The sequence below is a fragment of the Monocercomonoides exilis genome (assembly GCF_001643675.1).
Source record: "Monocercomonoides exilis strain PA203 chromosome Unknown scaffold9-1957334, whole genome shotgun sequence".
NCBI lineage: Eukaryota > Preaxostyla > Oxymonadida > Polymastigidae > Monocercomonoides > Monocercomonoides exilis.
The window spans coordinates 1,118,606-1,138,800 of NW_027150554.1; the positions used below are offsets into that span (position 1 = coordinate 1,118,606).

At 39.1% G+C, this 20,195-nt stretch overlaps 7 protein-coding genes across 7 annotated transcripts; 1 reads left to right on the forward strand and 6 right to left on the reverse strand.

Annotated features, from left to right (window-relative positions):
- Positions 1-66: 66 nt before the first annotated feature.
- Positions 67-1,416, reverse strand: MONOS_15547 (uncharacterized protein; the record flags this gene model as incomplete). The annotated part of the gene is made up of 1 exon (XM_067868432.1): positions 67-1,416. The coding sequence occupies one exon, from the start codon at positions 1,414-1,416 to the stop codon at positions 67-69; it is 1,350 nt and encodes a 449-aa protein (XP_067732501.1).
- A 2,798-nt stretch (positions 1,417-4,214) lies between these two features.
- MONOS_15548 (uncharacterized protein) lies at positions 4,215-4,762 on the reverse strand (the record flags this gene model as incomplete). Its single annotated transcript, XM_067868433.1, has 2 exons — positions 4,215-4,664; positions 4,718-4,762. 2 exons carry the CDS (start codon positions 4,760-4,762, stop codon positions 4,215-4,217), a joined length of 495 nt encoding a protein of 164 aa, XP_067732502.1.
- A 1,227-nt stretch (positions 4,763-5,989) lies between these two features.
- MONOS_15549 (uncharacterized protein) lies at positions 5,990-7,417 on the reverse strand (the record flags this gene model as incomplete). Its single annotated transcript, XM_067868434.1, has 3 exons — positions 5,990-6,581; positions 6,654-6,871; positions 7,082-7,417. The coding sequence occupies 3 exons, from the start codon at positions 7,415-7,417 to the stop codon at positions 5,990-5,992; spliced, it is 1,146 nt and encodes a 381-aa protein (XP_067732503.1).
- Positions 7,418-8,048: 631 nt separating this feature from the next.
- On the reverse strand, positions 8,049-9,281 carry MONOS_15550 (uncharacterized protein; the record flags this gene model as incomplete). Its single annotated transcript, XM_067868436.1, has 1 exon — positions 8,049-9,281. The coding sequence occupies one exon, from the start codon at positions 9,279-9,281 to the stop codon at positions 8,049-8,051; it is 1,233 nt and encodes a 410-aa protein (XP_067732504.1).
- A 3,045-nt stretch (positions 9,282-12,326) lies between these two features.
- Positions 12,327-13,130, reverse strand: MONOS_17203 (putative Capsular polysaccharide synthesis protein; the record flags this gene model as incomplete). Its single annotated transcript, XM_067870100.1, has 1 exon — positions 12,327-13,130. One exon carries the CDS (start codon positions 13,128-13,130, stop codon positions 12,327-12,329), a length of 804 nt encoding a protein of 267 aa, XP_067732505.1.
- A 4,158-nt stretch (positions 13,131-17,288) lies between these two features.
- MONOS_16546 (uncharacterized protein) lies at positions 17,289-18,194 on the forward strand (the record flags this gene model as incomplete). Its single annotated transcript, XM_067869453.1, has 3 exons — positions 17,289-17,387; positions 17,440-17,653; positions 18,034-18,194. The coding sequence occupies 3 exons, from the start codon at positions 17,289-17,291 to the stop codon at positions 18,192-18,194; spliced, it is 474 nt and encodes a 157-aa protein (XP_067732506.1).
- A 396-nt stretch (positions 18,195-18,590) lies between these two features.
- MONOS_16547 (uncharacterized protein) lies at positions 18,591-18,902 on the reverse strand (the record flags this gene model as incomplete). The annotated part of the gene is made up of 1 exon (XM_067869454.1): positions 18,591-18,902. One exon carries the CDS (start codon positions 18,900-18,902, stop codon positions 18,591-18,593), a length of 312 nt encoding a protein of 103 aa, XP_067732507.1.
- Between the last annotated feature and the right edge of the window lie 1,293 nt (positions 18,903-20,195).

Genomic DNA, 20,195 nt, shown 5'->3' on the forward strand with positions numbered 1-20,195 from the left:
ATATTTGAATGAATGGAATTGAGCAAAATATATGAATCAAAATATATTGTCCCATATCAAAAAAAATCACCCATATTTTTTTGAACAAGTTTCAATAAAATTCACTATCAATGAACAACTGTGATAAGCAAAAATAAATATCTCGATTTTCAAGATATTTGCTGGGTGCGGGTTAAGCACCAATGGTATTATTTCATTGACAACAGTCTCACTTCCCATAAATCTCACTTCTCCAACACTTCCTCCACATCTCATACCAACAATCTCCACTTTCCCTCCACTTGCACTCACAAACACATAATTCACAGAATCCACTCCATTCCCCATCTTTATCCCGCAATCAGCAAATCTCAATGTCCCTCCTGAAGAATGAACAAATGATGATCGCTCTCCAATCGATCCTCCAAATTTAAACAATATCCCTGCCAATGTTGATGAAACACTGTTCATCGCCAACGCTTCTTGTATTTTTGTTTCTGTTGCCTCGATTTTTATTCCAAAAATTTTATCACTCGAATCAAACTCATATGGCCGTTCATTCAACTTCACTTCTTCATCAAATGAAAATGTGCTTGTCAATCTGATGAATCTCTTTGAACTCGGAAACTGAACTTCTCCAACATTCCCAATTGTCCTGCATGGGTAATCTTCATATCCACACAGCCTGAATTCACTTCCTTGTTCTCTCCCACTCACATATGCTGGAGATGAAAATGTCCGAAGAAACACAACAAGTGGAACAATCAGCTCTTCCTGGTTTCTTTCTCTTCCACAAAGTTCATTCAAGTTTGCAACCTTTATTCCAATTTCTGTATTGAATCCAATTGAGATATTATTGATGACAGCCGATAAATCCTGTGCTTCCATAAATAAATTCTTCCCCTTCCATGCCTCACATCCTTCAAATTCCATGCTCTCCAATGAAAATGTTTTCATTTGATTGACAAATTCAGCAAACATCCCTCCTCCAATTCCTCTCCCTCCATTCTCAACATCCTCTGATGGCACAGCACATTCTGACAAATTCACTCCACTCACTCTCAATGTTCCTCCATTTCCCACTGATATCATCATCCCTCCCCCTTTCATTCCACTTCCACCTGTGCATCTTGATGAAAAATTGCTTTCTTCAATTTTCACATTCCCATTCACTCCCATCCCAACATTCAAACATCCTCCTCCTCCATTTCCACCTGCCACATTCACTTCCACTCCACTCACTCTGCTGTTCTTCAATTCCAATTGAACTCCACTTGTCATCGTTATTGGTGATTTCCCATTCATTGTCAGTGTCACTCCACTTTCCATCACAAATCCATCAACAATCAGATTCCCTCCTGTCATGTCAATGATGCTGTATCCGATCTTTCCATTGGTCAATGCCCCACTCTCAAATGAGACTGAACAGTTTGTCATACTGAGTGTTGATGTTGAATGAATGAATGCACTTCTCCTTGATTTCAACTGACCTTTCACAACAAATGAAAGTCTCCTCATTGTCAGTGAACTCGAACATCCAACAAGCCAATCTTGTGTGTCTGTTCCTCCATCACTCACTATCACTCCCATCCTCTCCTCCTCCAATGATGTTACCCTGCCTGAAATTTACACACCAAATGATGGTCCTGTAATTTCCTTTGTTATTGACGAAGATGAAACAACTTCTATATCATTCACAGTGCTGCTCAAACTTGAGTTCGCAAAATAATCAGCTGCCAAACATCTGAATGGATCAAATCCAAAATGATTGTGATCCATCCCATTTTATCCACTTCCATCAAAAATAACCTTTGCTTCTATTTGCGAAAATACATAAACAGGAAGTTGCATTTCATTTTTTTGCTCTCATTCTCACTATATTTTTCCATCTCTTCTTTTTTTCTTTATTGCTTCAAAAAAGTACGTCTATTAAATCAAGCACTTAAAGAATGTTCTTTCAAAGACTTTCCTCTTTCTCTCTTTTGATGATGAGCAAAAAACATAAATATTGCATTGCTTTCAAAAAAATGCAATATTGAAATGATTGATAAAATTTCGTCATCAGGAGCTGGGTTTGTGAGTATTTATTGATTCTCAAAGCAAAATTTAAGCTAGACCTGATGATTGCCTGTGTGAAAATGTTGCTTCTCAAAAAAATTCCATCCTCCAACAAGTCATTGATTTTTGTCTCATTTATTTTATTTTATTCAAACCAGGAAAGTCAACTCGCTTCATCAACTGTTTTTCTTGTTCTCAATGGTGTCAATTTTTCATTTTTTGCTTTAATATATTCCACTTTTGTTGTCTGACAAAGTCCGACTTGTGAGACATTTGAGACAATCAGTGATTACGAGAGGTTGCTCAGTGTGAAGGCAATTCCACTGTGTTTTGCATCTCAAAGAAATAACGATGAACAGAATCTAACTGTTTCAGAACTTCAAAAAAAAAATTAGAAAAATTCGTTAGCAAGTTTACTCTTCATCTGATATTGGGAAAAATCATGCTGCCGTTTGAAATAATATGCATGAACGTCAATTATCGAAGATGAACTGAAAGCCAAATATTGCAAAAGATGAGATCTTTATAAGTTTGTTAATTGCTTCTTCATCCGCATTTTCAAAAATATGAATATTTCTTCAAACCAATCATCATGGAATTAAAAGAAAAATCCATTTTGCGTGAACAAAAAATGATTTTTGTAAACATCAAAAATATCTCAAATAGTCAAACTCTTTGTTCTTGTTATTCTTCTCCATCCAAAAAAAAACACATACAGCAAAAAAAGACACGATTCCACTTCTTTCATGCTTTTTAACCCTCTCTCTTTTCATATGTCAAATATTCTTCAAATCAATGACAAAGTTCATAAAACTTAGTGAAAATTTTCAACTGTTCGTTTGGAAATATGAATAAAAATTTACAGCGATCCAGCAATTCTTCAAGAGAAAAAATCATCTTCCCAACCAAATTTCAACGCACGTTGAATATTTTTTGCCCTCGCACAATTTGCTTTCTCGCAATTTTTGTGATTTCTTTTGTTCGTTTGTTATTTAAAAAAATCAAGTTTGCCTTTAATAAAAATGGCTGATTATTTTTAATATCATATATTTTTTCGGGGTGTTGATTTTTCAAAGATTGTTTGTTTTTTGAAAGAAAAATTAAAATTCAAAAGAGAAAAAATATAATGATTGTTTTTAAAAACAAATGGTTTTTCCAAATCAAAGATGAAAATGTGTTCAAACAATTTTTTCACTTTTCAATTTTTTATTATAAATATTCAAGAAATATTTTTTCACCGAAATTGTTGAATGAAATAAAATGATTTCAAAAAAAATCTCCCTAATTTAATACTAAACTATTTGACAGAAATACGAAAAAGACAAGTTTGCTCCCATGAAATAAGTGTTAATATTAAGGATGTGTGGTTTGAGTGAAAAACTTCGCCCTCCCCAAATGACGTGGAAAAAGGGTGAGATCAAATTCAAAACAATAATATAAAAATTGAATAATAAAATAATGCATTGTCCGCTTCACTTCACCACCGACTTCGCCTTTTGCCTTGGTCACGAAGACCAGAGGGCAGGGGACTTGCCCCTCGGAGCTCTCCCCTGCAGGCTGTGCAGGAAGCCGGTGAGGCGAAAGCTAAAAACGGAGCAGAAAGAAAAACCGCTCTCGCTCATGCGAGGCGTGAAAAAAAAAACTGCTTGTGCAGCGCTCTGCCTCCCGCTCTTCTGCTGATCCAGCAGAGAAAATCCACTCATCACACGCTGCGTGGGATAATCTGACACTTCTTTTTGCGACTTGTTCGATAACAATTAAAGGAGTTGGCTTATGATTTAAACTGTTTCTTCATTCCATTTGTGTCTTTCCAGATTCTCGACGTACAGAAACCACTTCGGGCGTCTGATCTTCTTTTCTCTCTATCTCTATCTCTCCCCTTTTTTCTCGCCATCCTCTCACTAGCATGTCGCTCTTCCTCGCACCCATCCGCGTATCATCCATCCATCCGCGTTCGTATTATTTCGGAGCAAATCCTGTCTCACTGCGTTTTTATTGATTCGCAATGGAGCGAATCAACAAACGCAAGGAGCAGGTTTGCTCCTCAATAATGAGTCTCGAAACCCCTTCTATCTCAGTATGCGTGATCTTAAACCCTTCTGTCTAGCACGTCATCGTGCGGAGGATGAATTGAGAGCGTGCGGGTGACGGTGCGGCCCTTGTCTCTTCTCCCTCCCTTACTTGGGATATCTTTGAGGCGACATCGGTTTGGCCCTTACCTCTTCAATGTCATTCCCTATCTGTACGATGATTCTTCCACTATGCTTCTTCCGATCTTTGCCTCTCTTCTTCAGTGGAGTTGTATCCTTCTCTCCAGTCAGCTCACAGATGCTGCTGGGGATTATGGGGGGTGTCTTCTGACGACTCGGTTGTCGGGGTGTTGAGCTTCGTTCCTGAGCCATTTCACCTCTTCTTTCTTCTCCACTCGGCAGCTTCTTTCTTCCTTTTGATCGCTTTCTCGTTAGTTTCTTCCCTTCTTCAAATCCAGCTTTGGGTAATTCATTGGTGCAATATTTCGTATCTGCATCTGCTATCTCGGGCTTACCCTCCTTCGAATCTCCACTCTTATCTGGCTTGTAATCTTCTCCCCTCTGGGGTACTGATCCACCGATTGTCTCCAGGATCCACTTTGTGTCTTGTACCTGTTAAATGGAATAATACTCCTGGGTTACTCTAGAACCTGGCGCACATCTCGCGTACATATTGATTGCTTTCCAATCTGCATCTTGTTGTCTTGCAAAATGTGTTATCACAGCGTGTCTTATCGAGTACGCGGTAAATGTGTCGGGTATTCCGTTTTCTCTCAGGACCGCCACTAATTCTTCTTTGATCCTCTGCAGGTTATCAGGTCTACTCCCTTCTATGTCAAATCAGATATGCTTGTCTCAAAAAGATGTCTTTGAAAAATCCATCCAGCGTTGGAGCGCTTCAACTGCATCGATACGTGGGTTTTGGTGGTTATTTGAAATAACTTTGATAATCTCACCTCCAGACGTTTTGATCTGTCCTTGCGTAAGTATTGTATTATCCTTGAATATCGTTGTATCACTTCTCATTCTCTCCAGCTCTGCTGGCCTTAACGCTCCAAAGATCATAATGAGGATGAGGGCTTTCTTCTGAAGTGTTTATGGGTCTGTCATATTGAAAATAGCTTTTACCCAATTTGTGATTATTGGAATGTCCCACATTGATTTGCATCGCTTGCCCTTTCTCGGCTTCTCTCCCATATAAGTTTTTTAAATATATCTATATTCTTCCCATCAATCTTCGTCTCTCTGAAGAGATAAACAGAAATCAGTTCTTTCCGTACTGTCTGATAAATGACTACACAAGACAGGTTAGTGTTTGAAAGCGTTCCAGTTAACTCTGCCAAAATCCATTTGGAATCTCTAATTGTGAGGGGGTCGGTATCATCCATGCTCTCTCTATCAAGAAACTGCTTAAATCTTCGTAGCGCTCTCCACGTATCCCTTTCATTCTTCTGGTTTTTCAGTATTGCTGCTGCTATGTCTTTTGCTCCAACGTATTCTCCCCATGTTAAGAAGAGGTCCCTTCCTGGGATATTTTCTATTCTTGTGGAAAGCTAATGACCTCTCCTGGGGGTAGTTTCCAGCCTTTCTTTCTCATCCTGGCTCCTGGTATCACACACCCCTGAAAGGGCCCCAGGTTCTTCATCGAATGCTCAGGCTGCAGCAGCGGGGACCAGGTCTGCCCCCTCCAAGCTGGTGGAATCAGAATCGTCAGTTCCCTCCGGGCCTCCTTCATCTCCTCTTTCAGGGTCCGTCAAATGTTTCTCAGGAACGGGTGGACTAGCACTATGTCGTCTTCTGGTGTTCCTCTCTCTTTCTTCCTTCTCACGGAGGATAGTCTCCAAGTACTTCCACAGGGCACCGGAGCAATCTGTACTGAAATAATATCTAGTGTTCTCGGTGCAACTATTTGCAATATCTCTTCAACTTTCTCCCCCTTCAGTGCACAGTCCGGCTTTTTCACCATCCAGCTGAGTGCATAAGCTTTTTTGTTTAGTTCTACCGGGAGATGTTCCGTTTGTTTTATCATGTCCAGACTGTTCAGTTTCTTCTCCAATGCTCTCAGTGTTGGAATGAGCGATGGCGCTCCCCTCTTCTTCTGTATTGTCCATCTCGTGGACATATTGTCTGTCTTCAGACAAATATGATCTATCTTCTGCTGTTGCATCCACGCTCCTTTCCTTTCTAAAGTCCTCAACACTGCTCTGGACTCCTTTTCGTTTATCGCTAACGCACTCTCCTGGAGGGTCCATCTTCCGTGGACATATATCTTCTCCTCTTTGTTCCCCATCGGTATTGTTATTACTGCACCCCATCCCAGCTCCGAAGCGTCCGTTGTTAGCTCTGCTGGTCTGTTCCTTCTCCTCAGACTCCTTGGTCTGTTCTCTCGCAGGGTTTTCCTCCAATGTGTCAACTCTCCTAACAACATTGGGTTGGCTATCACAGTCCCGTTCCAGCCTCCGCGGGCTATTGCCTGCCTTAGCAAGTATTTCATACGCTTCATCCACAAGCTCGCTGGTGGGTGTTGTAACCTCACAAAATTCAGCCTCCCGAGGAGTGCTGCAAAGTCTCTCGTCTTTTGTCTACTCCTTTTCTTTGCATGTGCTATCCATTTTCGCATATCCTCTAGCAGCAGCACTCTCTTCCTCTCTTGGAGCGTCACTTCCATCTTCTCTGAATTCCACAACCATCTTAAAAACTCCGCACTCCCTATGGGCTCCAATTTCAGCTTCTCTTCTGACAGTATCCAGCCCAAATTTCTCAGGAACTGGGCTATCTCCTGTGAGATCAATCTCAATGCATCCCTGTCTGAGTGCATGAGGAAAATGTCGTCCAGATAAATTACTAGCTTGACTTTCCACTTTTCTCTGATGAACGAGGCTGCCCTTTTTGTTATCTTTGTGAATGCTCTGGGAGCATCTTTCGCTCAAAAAGGCATCCCTACGTTAGCGTAGCATTGATTCTGAAAGCTGAAACGCATATAGGGACTGAATTGCTCGTCCACCTTTACATACTGGTATGCACTCGATATGTCCAGAGTGGTCATCCAATCGCTCTTCTCCAGGAGTTCCACCACTGTTTCCTGGGAATCCATTTTGAAGTGCTTTCCCTGTTCTTCCTCGTTTAGAGCTCTGCAATCCAGGATCTTCCTCCACTTTCCGTTTTTCTTTCGCACCATGAATGTCGTGTTGAACCACTTCACCTCCGACTCCTTTATGGGCTTCACCACTCCTTCCTTCAACTCCTCCTCCAAGAGGGATGAATAATTGTTTGTCATCTCCGTTGTTCCCCGAAACTCTTGTCTGTGTTTTCTCTCCTCGAGAGAGATTGGGGACTGGGGACTTCTCCATCGAGCTTTTATACCACGGCTTACAAGTTTGTCTCCCCCAATCTTCCTCCACTCGCTCAGTCTGTTCACTAGTCTCCCAGGAAGTGGCTCTTTCGGTGGTCCAATCGCTTGACTCCTTTTCACTTCTGGCGTCATGTGGCCAGGTTGCGTCTGTGTATTCCCTTCTTCTTCGAGAGTCTCTAATATAGCTGTCCTCGAGCTCCCCTCCCGGGCACTCCCAATTGGGGGCTCGATAACAATCCCAAAAGCTCTCAAGACTATCTTCCCTTTCTCCCTCTCGCTCTTCTGTCCCGTCACTCGGGGATATTCGGAGTCTCCTTCTGTTCTCGTTGTCTCGTGACGTACATCTTCTATCGATATCTCTCTCGCCGAATCCCCCGTGATTTCTCGTTCTCTCAACTTTCTTTGGTCTGGCGAGTTCAGAGTCCCTCTGACGTTCATCTGTTGTTTCTGCATTTCCGTCCCTGATCGCGTCTCGCCCGGAGCTATGGTTGCTCGTCTTGTATTCATCTCGCAGTAATTTGCTTCTCTCTCTTCTCTCTCTTCTCTCTCTTCTCTCTCTTCTCTCTCTTCTCTCTCTTCTCTCTCTCCTCTCTCTCCTCTCTCTGTCTCGCAGCAAACCGCGGACTCCTTCACCCTCGCTTCTTCCAGGCCCATTGGCTCGATCCAAAAGCTGCATCTGTAGCTGGTCCTCCCCGTATCCTCGGGGGAGCTGGGGGGAGGGGAACTGTGATCGAAGCCACTCTCCCAGGTGATGCTGGGGCATGCTGTGGTAGGGCCTGTGTTGATCTCCTTCTTTCCCTGAAATTTGTGAAGCTCGCCTCGAAGCCCTGCTTTTGGAGCTGTCTGTAAGCGAAGCCCTGAGCGTTCCTGCCTGTGCTGTATCTCCTTGGGCGTCCGCTCCTGGCTGCGACAAGGTCGAAGGCTGTGGGAGAAGCGAGGGATGCTCCATTCCTTGGACTATCCCCCTCTGGACGAAAAAAGCTGGTACTCTCCACCAGCCTCCTCAGGCTCTCTGGGACGTCCTTGGACGTTCCCCCTTCCAGGAAACACTTCACATTCTCCCAGTTTGACTGGGGTATAACTTTTTGTAAATTAATCCGGATGATACAGTCTGCAATCAGGGCATATGAGCAGAAGAGTCCCCTCAATCGCTCCTTCTCTTCTTCCCCTAAATGTGTCGTCCTCAATTCTCTTGTAGTGAGGGCTGCAATCGCCTTCGCGGCTTCAAACCCCGATTCCAGGGCGGGCTGAAACAGCTCGATAACCCGGGCGGCTTCTGGGGAATCTTTTCTTCCCTCCGCAGTGACCCCCGTCACTGCTAGGGCGTTCCAACTCATGTCAGTGTGTCTAGTGAAAAAGTTCTTCTCCGTCTCCGGGATAAAGGTGTTCAGGATATCATCATTTATTCTGATAGATCCGGCTTTGCAAAAGTCCATGAACTTTCTCAGCTCACCCGTTTGTCTCCGTAATGTCAGCCATTCGTCTGGGAAAATTCCCAAAAAGTCTTCCGATTTTTCCTGCTCTTCTTCCCGCTTTTCTGTACTTCCGGAATCGCTCTCGCTGCTTTCATCTTCGTCCCATCTCTTCATCTGATTACGTACGCGACTGCCCCTCAATCGCTGTCTGTGTCTCTTCTTTGCGATCATTTCTGAACTATCAGTTTCGGACTCAGATTCGCTAGCTCTCGTCGGAGATCTTCTACTTGGTAGTTCCCTCTTCGTCTTTCTTATTGGTAATATTCCTTCTGCTCCAGAGTGACTTAGTCCTTCTCTGCTCCTCGACACTTGATCGATCCAATTTTCAACTCTCTTGAGCCTTCGAACAAGATCAAAGGTCTTCTCCTCGCTGTCGCTGTCTACCATTCTAACAGGATCTAGCGTCATTCCAGCTGCGGACAATGGTGTGAACAAGAAGTGAATTCGTTAGCGAAGTTTTTCACTAAAACCACCCATAAATTGTGAACAACACTCATTATCTCGGAGAAAACCTGTCTCACTGCGTTTTTATAAAAAAAGTGATTGTGGAAAAGAAAAGTTGCTTTGAGTGGTAATGGAGGAAAGAATAACAATTAAAGAAGAAAGAGGGAGAACCGAACAATTCTGGAAGGAGAAAGAGAGAATCATGCCATTGGAGAAAGAAAGAGAAAGAGAAAGAGAGAAAAAGAAAGAAAGAAGAAGTTGGAAAGAAGAAAACGGAATGACACAGAGGAAAAGAAGAAAAGAAGAAAAGATACAGAGAAAAAAGAGAAAAGTATCGCACCAAAATATTCGCTTTGAGATCAGATGAAGAAAACGTTTGGATAAATTTTATCTTCAAAATACCAAAAAGATGCTCTGAAAAGGGGAATCTCCAGAGAGAAAAATGAATTGAGTGAATGAGAAGAAAAAGAAGCAGAAAGATAAAATGAAAACGGGGACAATTAAATGAAGGGAAATATTTCTGCGGCATTTACAATTCTCTGGATGTGGTTCAAAAATGAAAACACGTGGGGTTTTGAGGATTTCAGCAGAAGAAGCAAAGGAGAAGGAAAAGAAGCAAAGGAAAAGGAGCAAAAGAAAAGGATCAAAGGAAAAGGAGAAAGAAGGAAAATAGCAAACAGATGATTTGTGCAAAGAGGGATAGAATTTTGACAGAGAAAAGAGAGATGGAGAGAAAAGATTGAACTGATAAAATTGAAGAAAGAAGGAAAAAAATGAATGGAGATGAGGAAAATTGTGAAAAAGAGAGGGAAAAAATGGAAAAGATAAAGAGAAAGATAAGCAAAATGTATTTGTATATTTCTCTCTAACAAACAACAACAAAAATTTCCTCAGAAAATAAAATTTCTTATCATTTTCCATATCATAATCACTATCATTCTCGCCTTCTTGTTTTTCTTCTTGTTTTTCTTCTTGTTTTTCTTCTTGTTTTTCTTCTTCTTCTTCTTCTTCAACTTCAATTTCTACTTCTACTTCTCACTCATGAACATTACCATCATCAACATAGTCTTCTTCTTTTTCACCTTCTCCTTCTTCATTGTCATCTTTTTCTCCTTCCATATCCACTTTCTTCATGTACGGATAATCGAATTTGTGGAAGTTGTCATCATCGTAGGCACAAGGTGGACATTTCCATGCAGCTCGTCTTCAGCTCTTTCAAAGAGAATGTCTGCAGAATACACAAAAGACATCTATTTCTCCTTCAGCTCAGCCATCAGCTGTGCATCTGAAGTTTCGCTTTTAAATTCAGATTGAACGCCAAGCGCTGTTTGTAGCTGATTTTTTTGTTTGTTTCAGGAGTGAGAATCTTTGAAAAGCAAACAAAAAGTGGAAGAGGAAGAAGAAGAGGCATAAATGAAATTGAATTTGTAAAAGAAGAAGAAGAAGAAGAAGAAGAAGGCCGAAAAGAAAGAAGATACTGAACCTGCAGAATCTTCCATCTGATTTGTATTTAAACTCATGTTATTTGAGGAAGAAGCTGAAGCCGACGGAGCAGTTAGAACAGTTACATAACTTTCTTCCTCTTCACAACCAGTTCTGTCATAATCTTCCATTCTTTCTCCTTCTCCTCCTCCTCCTTCTCCTTCTCCTCCTCCTCCTTCTTCTTCTTCTTCTTCTTCTTCTCCTTCTCCTTCTCCTTCTCCTTCTCCTTCTTCCATCTCATCATCATCTTCTTCCTCTTCTTCCTCTTCTTCTTCTTTAACTGAAACAGCCCACTGGTCTGCTTCTCCAGTCAGGATACGAAGATAAGTACCAGCTGGAGATGAACATTCACAATCGTTTCCATTTTTGTCAACGTCATAGACTTCTTCTTCTTTGCCGTCTTCTTCTTTTTCAACTGGAGCAGCATGCAGATCTGCAGAAGAAATAGAAGACATCGAGAGGCGGCTGCTGATTGTGGTGTCTGAGGCAGCTGGGGTGTATATGCAGCACGTGCAGATTGTAGCTGCTGCCGCTGCTGTTGCAGCGGGCGCTGCAGATGCTTCGAGGGATATGGCGTTACACAGCTGGTTGTGTTGTATGGGGATGTTGTGCGTGAGTTTGTATTGACGCACTTTTGGCTATGCTTTCAGTTCAGCTGTTTCAGCTTCTTTCTTCACAAACAGCGTTAAAGGGAACGAAGACGGGGAGCAAGCGAATATTTAACAGCAACTGATGTAAATGCATTTTTACCATTCTTTGATCTGTTTGATTTGTCTGTGCTGCCATCATTAATAACGCAGCTGGTGTGGCGATCAAAGCAATTCAAGCATGTGGTGGTGAAGCTGGAAGATGATTCGTGGAAAATACGATTTTCCAATGATCAAAAGAAAAAATCAAAGCTGAGATACTTCTGTTCACTTTGTCCACGAGTCAAAAGAAAAGAAAAGAAAAGAAAAAAGTGAATGAAAATAGAATTGTCTTTCAACTGCTTTTCAATAATTCGTCAAACATGATTCACAAAAATTATAATTGAAGCAAAGACTGAGAACAATTAACTGAAAAAATAATTGAAATTAATTATTGAAAAACTTATGAGCTGATTGATTTTTGTTGTTGTTTGTGAGCATAAAAAAAGAATTTTCCATTTAAAAAAACACAACACAAAAAATGATACTGAGGAAAATTGTCAAAGAGAAATTGCAATTGCAATATTAAAAGAATCACATAAATGCAAACATTTTATTTCATTTTTCAAAAATTTGCTATTTATCTGATTATTGGACGAAATGTTTATACAAAAAGAATCATGAAAGGAAAACAAAACAAAATAAAATAAAAAGTTTTCAAAAAAAGATGTGTGTTTGATTGATTAATTAATCTCTCACAAACAGTGAAAAAAGGAAGGAATATAAATACGGCAATCACTTATTGAATTTAAAAAAAGATAAATACAAGCATAACTGACTGTTATTTTGAAAAATAACAAAACATAGCATAACAATTAATCTAAATAACATCAACTTCCGGGAATTTCACAATCCCTCTTGTTCCAGAATAAAACTTTGTGATTGGATACTGCCGCACTTCTGGATCGTTTTCCCACCTATCCGCAATGCATGCAGATTCCCACTTGCAACCAATATTCAGTTTGTAAAAATAATCTTCCGAATCCATAAGAATGGCATTTGGCTTTCCTTTGTAATCGCGCTGGACAACTGTTTGCATGCAAACATAAGCAATGAAATAAGTCCCCCAGTAATCATGCTCCGGATCCGAACCAAATTGGTGGATAACGGGACTTTTAATTTCCACTCCACCATAAATTCGATCTTTCATGTATGATAAACGTCCCATAGGCAACATAATCTTGAATTCTTCCAAGACTTTTCCAAGAAGCGGGCTTCCCTTAGGTGCCATCAAAAACCCAAGTTCGATATGATACGCGGGAGGCCAATAGCTATTGAAGGCAAGCACATCTGCTTTAGCCTTTGTCAAATTTCGATGAAAGTCTTCTAAAATAGTTTCATTGCAAATATATGTCGTTGCATCCATCCACACACCTCCATACTTGTAAAGCAACGAAAAGCGAATAAAATCAGCTTGATTCGCCAAAGGAAGTTTCTTCAATTCGGATGTAAGTGTTTTTCGATCCAAATACAAACTTAGCGTCGAATCTGTGATAAATATAGGAGTGAAATTCTTGACTTTTTCCTTCAAGTTGTGCAAAAGAAAGCGCACTTCCGGATTCATTTCTCCTTCCCAATAAAGCCAGATGATTTTTGGAACTTCATACGAGTCGTCATCTTGCATAGGCACAAAATTATGAAGAAAAGGTTCTTCACTTGATGATGCAGCTGCAGAAAGGAAAAACGGGAAAAGCAACAATAGATACATCAATGAAAATTGAATCTTTGAAAATTCGATGAAAAAGAAGAATAAAGAATTACATTAAAAATAAAATAATGTCAGAAAAACACACATAAAATTCACGGAATAAATTGAAACAAAGCACACTTCCCAAGCAGCTGGGGCTGAAGATTTCGAGAACGATTTTATTTGATCTCATGCATAACTTGCTCCAAAATCAAAATTTCAAAAACTTCTTTTGATCGACAAACATATGTATGTGGAAAACCCAAAAATGAAAATGGCTCATTTATTTATTATGAACAAAAGATCATCAAAAGAGAAAGAAAAATTATGTGTCAAATCAGAAAAAAATTGATTTTCAACAATTCCACACAAACAGAAGCTTTTGTGAAAATGCCAAGTTGAAACAGAAAAATAAGCGATATTCCAAGCATGATGAGCAAACCTCGCTCGAAGGCACAAAAAGCAGAATTTCTGCCAAATGTGAAAATGTGCATTCGAATTCGAGAATAAATCGTCCCAGTTGCAGAACTTGTCTCGCATCGCACATCAAATTCTTCCAAAGCACTGCTCCATCTGGAAGCATTCATTTCCGATGGGTCTGATTTTTCAGGCAGAATGTATTGTTGCAGATTCAAAAGGGAATCCATCAAAAGAGGAGAAGCCCAAATACGAGATTTGTCGTTCATCTGACTTCTTTCCCTTTGCTCTTCAAGCGAGCAGAAATGGATTTTGACGATGGTTGTTTCTGTCATTGGCTTGAAGTGATTGGCTTCAACAGCAATTTCATGAGGCCAAACGTTCAAAGAATCTTCCAAGAAATGATTATTGAGATTGACATTTTAATTAACAAAGCTATCTGGAACGAATGAGAAATCGGAATTTCTCGAATTTCTTCTTCGTCTTCTTCGTCATTGATGTCTTCTTCGTCTTCTTCGTCTTCTTTGCCTTTGAGGTTCATGAAGCGAATTTCAAGCATCTCTTTCGCGGATCAATCAAACCCCATCAGATTGTGTTTTGGCAGCATCATTTCCTTCAAAATCGCAAAATGTGTTGGGAGCATCATTGGAGCCAGCAAACATGTTGAATTTGAACCCGATCATTCGAAGCGAATTGCTAGCCAAGATATGATGCAAGCACGCAGACGTCTTGAGCGTTGATGATGATGAAGGGAAATATGTTTGAAGAGCGATAAAAGAAAGAAAGAAAAAAGTTGATGAGTTTTTTTGCCAGCTATTTGTATTGCTCGAATTAATTGTATCTTCTTTGCCTTCTTCGTAATCATCTTCGCCTTCGCGTTGTTCACCAACCACTTCAAAATCTTGTTCTTCCAAAAAATCAGCTTCTTCGGTTTCTTCATCTTCATCATTTTCTTTGTCTTCTTTTCCTTCTTCAGCATCTTCGGCTTCAGCTTCAACTTCATTCAGATTCGCATTAACATTCTGATCTTCAAATAGCTTTCTTGATCTTTCACTTCAGTTGTCGAGCAACAAATCCTTGTTTGTTTGGAAAGTGCCTTTCTTTCGAATCCGTCACTTTTATTGACAATGTTTCCAGTGAATATATTTTCATTTCCCTTTTCCAAAAAAGTTATTTGTTTTCATAATTGTTTTCGATGTGAAAGTTCTTCTCCAATTCTCAAAAATGCAACAATGATGAAGCAATATCACCATCATCATGATCGTTAAAATTCACTTCAATTCAATCTGGAAATTGTGTTTGTTTCCTTTCCCCAGCATTTCTTCTTCATTTTTCGTCATCTGTCTCCTCTTTCCTTTCACTCAAATTCAATCTTGGAGATTGCAATATATCGGAAAAACAATGGCTTTTCACACAGACATTTCATCATCTGCAAGTTCCTTTGCTTTCAAAAGGCTTCTTCGACATTTGTCTGCCTCTTTCTCTTTCCAGAAAATATGTTTTCAAAATGACACAATCATTTCATTCCGTTTTCATTTCATCCCTCCAGCAATGAATGCAACTGAACTTGGTTGAAGAATTCCAACATTAAATCTCCTTGTTTCCTTGTGCCAAGGGGAAATGAAAGGCTCATTCATTCGGCGCGAACTTTGAGCAAAGCCATCTGAGGGAGAAAAGAAGAAAGCAACTGAATCAGCTTCGCACTTTTGAAAAATTCTATCTAGAATGTGAAATAAACGAAGTGAATTGGTTGTTTTATTTATTGTGAAAACATAAAAAGGAAATAATTATGAAGACAATTTCTGTGTTGATAAAGAGGAAAAAGAGGAAGAATGAAGAAGATAATGAAGTAGGGAAATTGATGGAAAAGATGAAAATGGCTATGGTGATGATTGTGATGAAAATTGAAAATGAAGGAAACCTTTTCGGTTAAAAATGAATCGTTTCCTTGCATTTTCAATTCATATTACAACTCTTCTGTTTCTAATATAAAAGCTTTATTTGAGCTAACTCAATGGCTTCCACCATCTTCTCCTTTTGTCATGCTTTTTTTATGGAAGTGTTCTATAAGTAATTGATGGACATTTCACAGTCTGAATCTTTCCTAATTGAATCTGCTCCGAAAACTTATTGATCATGGAGAGGAAATTCACTGATTGGGATAACATGTATGCAATTCCTTAAAAAAAAAAAAGCATCTTCAAATTAGAAATCTGCATGCAAATGCTTTAAACTTTCTTCCTCTTTCACAATAACAATGGGCAAATGCATACTTAACGGCAATTTTCAAAACAATGAAAAAACAGTTTATAAATATAAAGGAAGTTATTTAGTGTAAACCTCCTCATCACCACACCAATGACGAGCTTTTTTAACATGAGTGACTGACAAATTGATAATCACTTTATCACTTTTTTATTTGATCTAATGTTTTTTTTCTGCTTCTTAATCCATTCAGAAAATAAAAATTTGATATCTTTTTTCATAAATATTTATTTTAAATTTGAAAAAAAAGTCTTTTTTCCAAACTTGCACTTCAATTTTAAATTTTGGATAAGAATTTTGATCAAGTCAGTTAATGATTTTTATGATCGTCACTTTTTCAGATCTTTTGTCATTTTCCTAAAATTTGTCACTTTCGTTACTGTCAAGTCACTTGTCAATTCTTATTGCCAAACATAATATTGGTTTCTCGGATTCGATAAATGGAGGTTTTTTGAGCATTGATGAGATAATTATGGTATTTTAAAACTCATTCATGCTTTGAACATCGAATGAAGTGCTCAAATCTGTAAGCAATGGTGAAAAGATATTTGACTTACAAGAAAGTATTAATTTTGATAAATTGTTTTGTTTTAAAGAAGATATTCATTATCATGAAAAAATGAACATCAAATACGAAGGAATTTATTGGAGAAAGATAACAATTGTGCAGTTCGCAAATATTTATATTTTTGAAGCGAAGGAGGGACGTGCCGATGAAGATGATACGAATCGCACGAGTTCTTTTCAGCCAGTGAACGGAGTCTATTTTTATGTTAAAATATTAAAAACAATGCATTTCGCAGAATATATAACACAGTGTTCAACTATTGATATTTTCGACTGATTTCAACATCACAGAAACTTGATTAAACTTGCTCGGTCAAGAAAAAAAGAGCGTATTAATCTTTGTTTGTTGTCGTATTTATCAACTTTTGAAAAAATGAATTGGATAAATGCATGATTGATGACGTTTCAAATAATCCTTTCTTAATATTTTCAGAGGAAGTGATATTTTCAATATATTCTCAACATTTAAAATGGTCCAATCCAATTTCTGTTAAGCGTATTTTTTGGTAATCGAGTATTTTCAAGGGATTGCCGAGTAGTTGGGGAAAATGTCAGAATTTATCAATTGAGATAGAGAACTGTTCGTAATAATTGTGACATTGCAAAGGAATCTTTTTTTAAGATCATTTTCATTTCTGTATAAAAATAAACATGCGAATTTTTAATGTGACATCTCATATATTTTCAAAATGAAAATGATTTTCCTTTCTTCAGTCAATAATCATAATTCCACCCATCTCTTCTCCTGCACTAACCATTTCTCTCCCGATGTGTATATTCCTTTTTTCACCTTCAAGCAGCGCTATCTCCAAAATTGCACACGTTGTTCTTTTATAATTCAATAAGATGAGGTTTTTAACAGAGCTGAAGCTGCTTCAAAAAGCATACGCACTGCTCTCTTCTCTATTTCGACAAGCACCAGATGAAGAATTTTCTTCAGAAGATGTACCACACAATGAAAAATGATAATCAATGATTCTTTGTTCTCAACATTCAGCTGAAAGATGGCTGGAATCTGCTTTCGGATGTTAAAGAAGCTACTTTTGCAAACGGTGTGGACGAAAGAGAGAAGAAGGAAAGGCCAGATTGGTGTGTGAGTGGAGTGTTTGAGAAAGAGAGGCAGAAGAAGTGGAAGAGAGCGAAGGATGCGAAGCGGAAGGCGGTGGCGTTGCAAGAGAGATCAAAGCAGAGAGAAGGAAAAATTGTAATGAGTGTGTTGAAGAAGCAAATTAGTTTTTTAAATGACTTTTTTTTGTTCGATAATTCTAGAATGAAAAGGAGACGAAAATGAAGTATTCGAAGAGCATTATTATCTTTTGAAGAAGAAAAAGAAGAAAAAGAAGAATGAGAAGACGACGAGGAGGAGAAGGAAGAAGAAGAGGGAGAGGAGGAGGAGGCGGAGAAGAAGAAGAAGAAGAAGAGAATAGAAAGAAGGCAGAAGAAGAAGAGAAGAGAAAGAAGGTAAAAGAAGAAGAGGAAGAGGAAGAAAAAATAGAAGAGGATTAGATGAAATTAAGCAATAATTGTCAATTCCATCTTCGTGTGTGAAGAACCCAGTGTTTATCAATGCTCCCTTGCATGCATGGGGTAGCCTTGGCGACTGCTGCATCTGCATCTGCATTTGTCCTTGCGCTTGTGCTTGTGTCTGAGGTGGATAAGGCTGATACTGCTGCTGATACGGCTGGCGGTATGTGGAGCCTGCCATGCCCATATTTCCCATATCCTCCATGTTTTTCATTGGCTGATTCATAAACTCTGCATTCCTCGGTACATTCGCAATGATTAGTGTATACCCCACAATCGTCCCTTGCATCGGCACTCTTCCGCGTTCGTAGTACCCTCATTGCATCCCTCCTCCATATGCTCCTCCATATCCTCCATGCTCTCCTTCTCCTCTTTCTCCTCTTTATCCTCCTTCCCATTCACGCGTCCCTCTCAAATTCATCAACTTTATCCGTGGGCGCTGCCATAACCGCTTTTGTTGCTGCTGCTGCTGTTACCGATTCATCATTTTGCATTCGCAATTTGTATATCTTTTGCCATCTTCCGTATTAAAGCTCTCCTTCAGCCTCTCCGTCTCTGTCACTCTCTATCTCCATATCTCTCACTATCTCTGTATCTCCCTCCTCTCTCCATACCCCTCGACAGCTACACCAACTTCCCTGGTCCTTTCCTTCCTTGCCTCGTACCCATCGCTGAGTGAACAACAGAGCCACCAGACGGCTGCTTGGTGAATGCTGCGCCTGCATTGGCTGTTCTTGCTCTCCGGTGCTTCTCTTTCAGCAATAAATGCTGCTCCAACTCCAATGCCAAAGTCCTGTCCTGCTCACGCCGTATCTCCTTCCACTTCTTCAGTGCCTCTTTCGTGTCTGATTCCTTTCTTGCATAGTTTCTCTGTGCGTTCTCTTCCTTCGCGATCTTCTTTAGATGCCGCTGCATCGCTGGCTGGTCGACTATCATACAGTGCTTGTCCAACAGTGCATTGTATGGCTCAATCGCCCTCTGCCTCGCGGGGGACGGACGATTGTCCCATCCTTCCTCTCTCTTCCACAGCAGATCATTCTCCCTCTCCTGCCAGTTATCTCGCTTCCCATTGCTTCTGTCACTCCCCCTCTCTTCCCGAAGTTTCTCCGCTCATCAGTTTGGAGAAAAAATTTCAGCTTCTGTGGTGCACCTGCTGCGCATGCACATGTTGAATATAGCTTTTCACTTTCTTTCACTTCTTGCCCCTCTTCTTTCTCCTCTTCTCTTTTCTTCTTTTCCAATTTCTCAAACAATCTCAGTATTGTTGATTAAAAATCTTCTTCCCCATTTTCACTCAAATATCCTTTGAAAAAATAGTAGAACAAGAAGGCAAATTTTCAATAACGAAACTTTGAGGAACTGGTGTGAAAGAAGAAAATGAAGAAATCAATCTGTCATTACTGAACGATGACGTAAAATTAATTAGACAGTTAAAAAGAATGTCTTTTCCTTAACTTATGTTCGTTGCAATTTATCTTTTAGGGGATTATGAACGATTTCACCATGCTTTTTAACGAAATAAATCCTTTCAAAGCAGTAATTGTTCTATTTGGAATCCAGAATATATACATGTATTACTAAAATCTATATTTGATATAATAATCTTTTCAATAAATCTCTTTTGAAATTTGACAGTATTTATCGTATTATTCTTTCGTAAGTCAAACTGTGAAATTTGATAAATTTTATATGGGTCATGCAAGAGATAATTTCGTTGAAAATTTTGAGAAAAATAATATGAATCACTTTAAAGTTATTATGCCAATCAATCAATCAATCAATCAATCAAAAAAAAAAAAAAAAAAAAAAAAAAAAAAAAAAAAAAAAAAAAAAAAAAACGAGTGATAGAGTGACAGACGAATGAATTTAATTTTAAGGGTGACGCAGAGGTTTACCAACAAATGCGAATATTATTTTTATTTTTGTTTATTTACAGATTTTGAAGGATCGAATAGGCAAAGCAGAAATATTTTTGTTTTTTTGTCTGTTCATTTGATGAATTAGATATCAAGAAGGCAGGGAAGAAGGGATAGGTTCGGATGGAGGGAAGAAAAAGAAAATGATGATGACGATGATGATGAAATCGAAGATGAGATAAATCTTAGTTTCATTGCACAACAGTTCAATCCAAATTTCTTTTTCATTATAAATTTGTTTAATCACAGTGATACATTGAGTTGAACTGCAATACATGCTAAAGGAGTTGATCTTTTTCATTCATTCTTAATA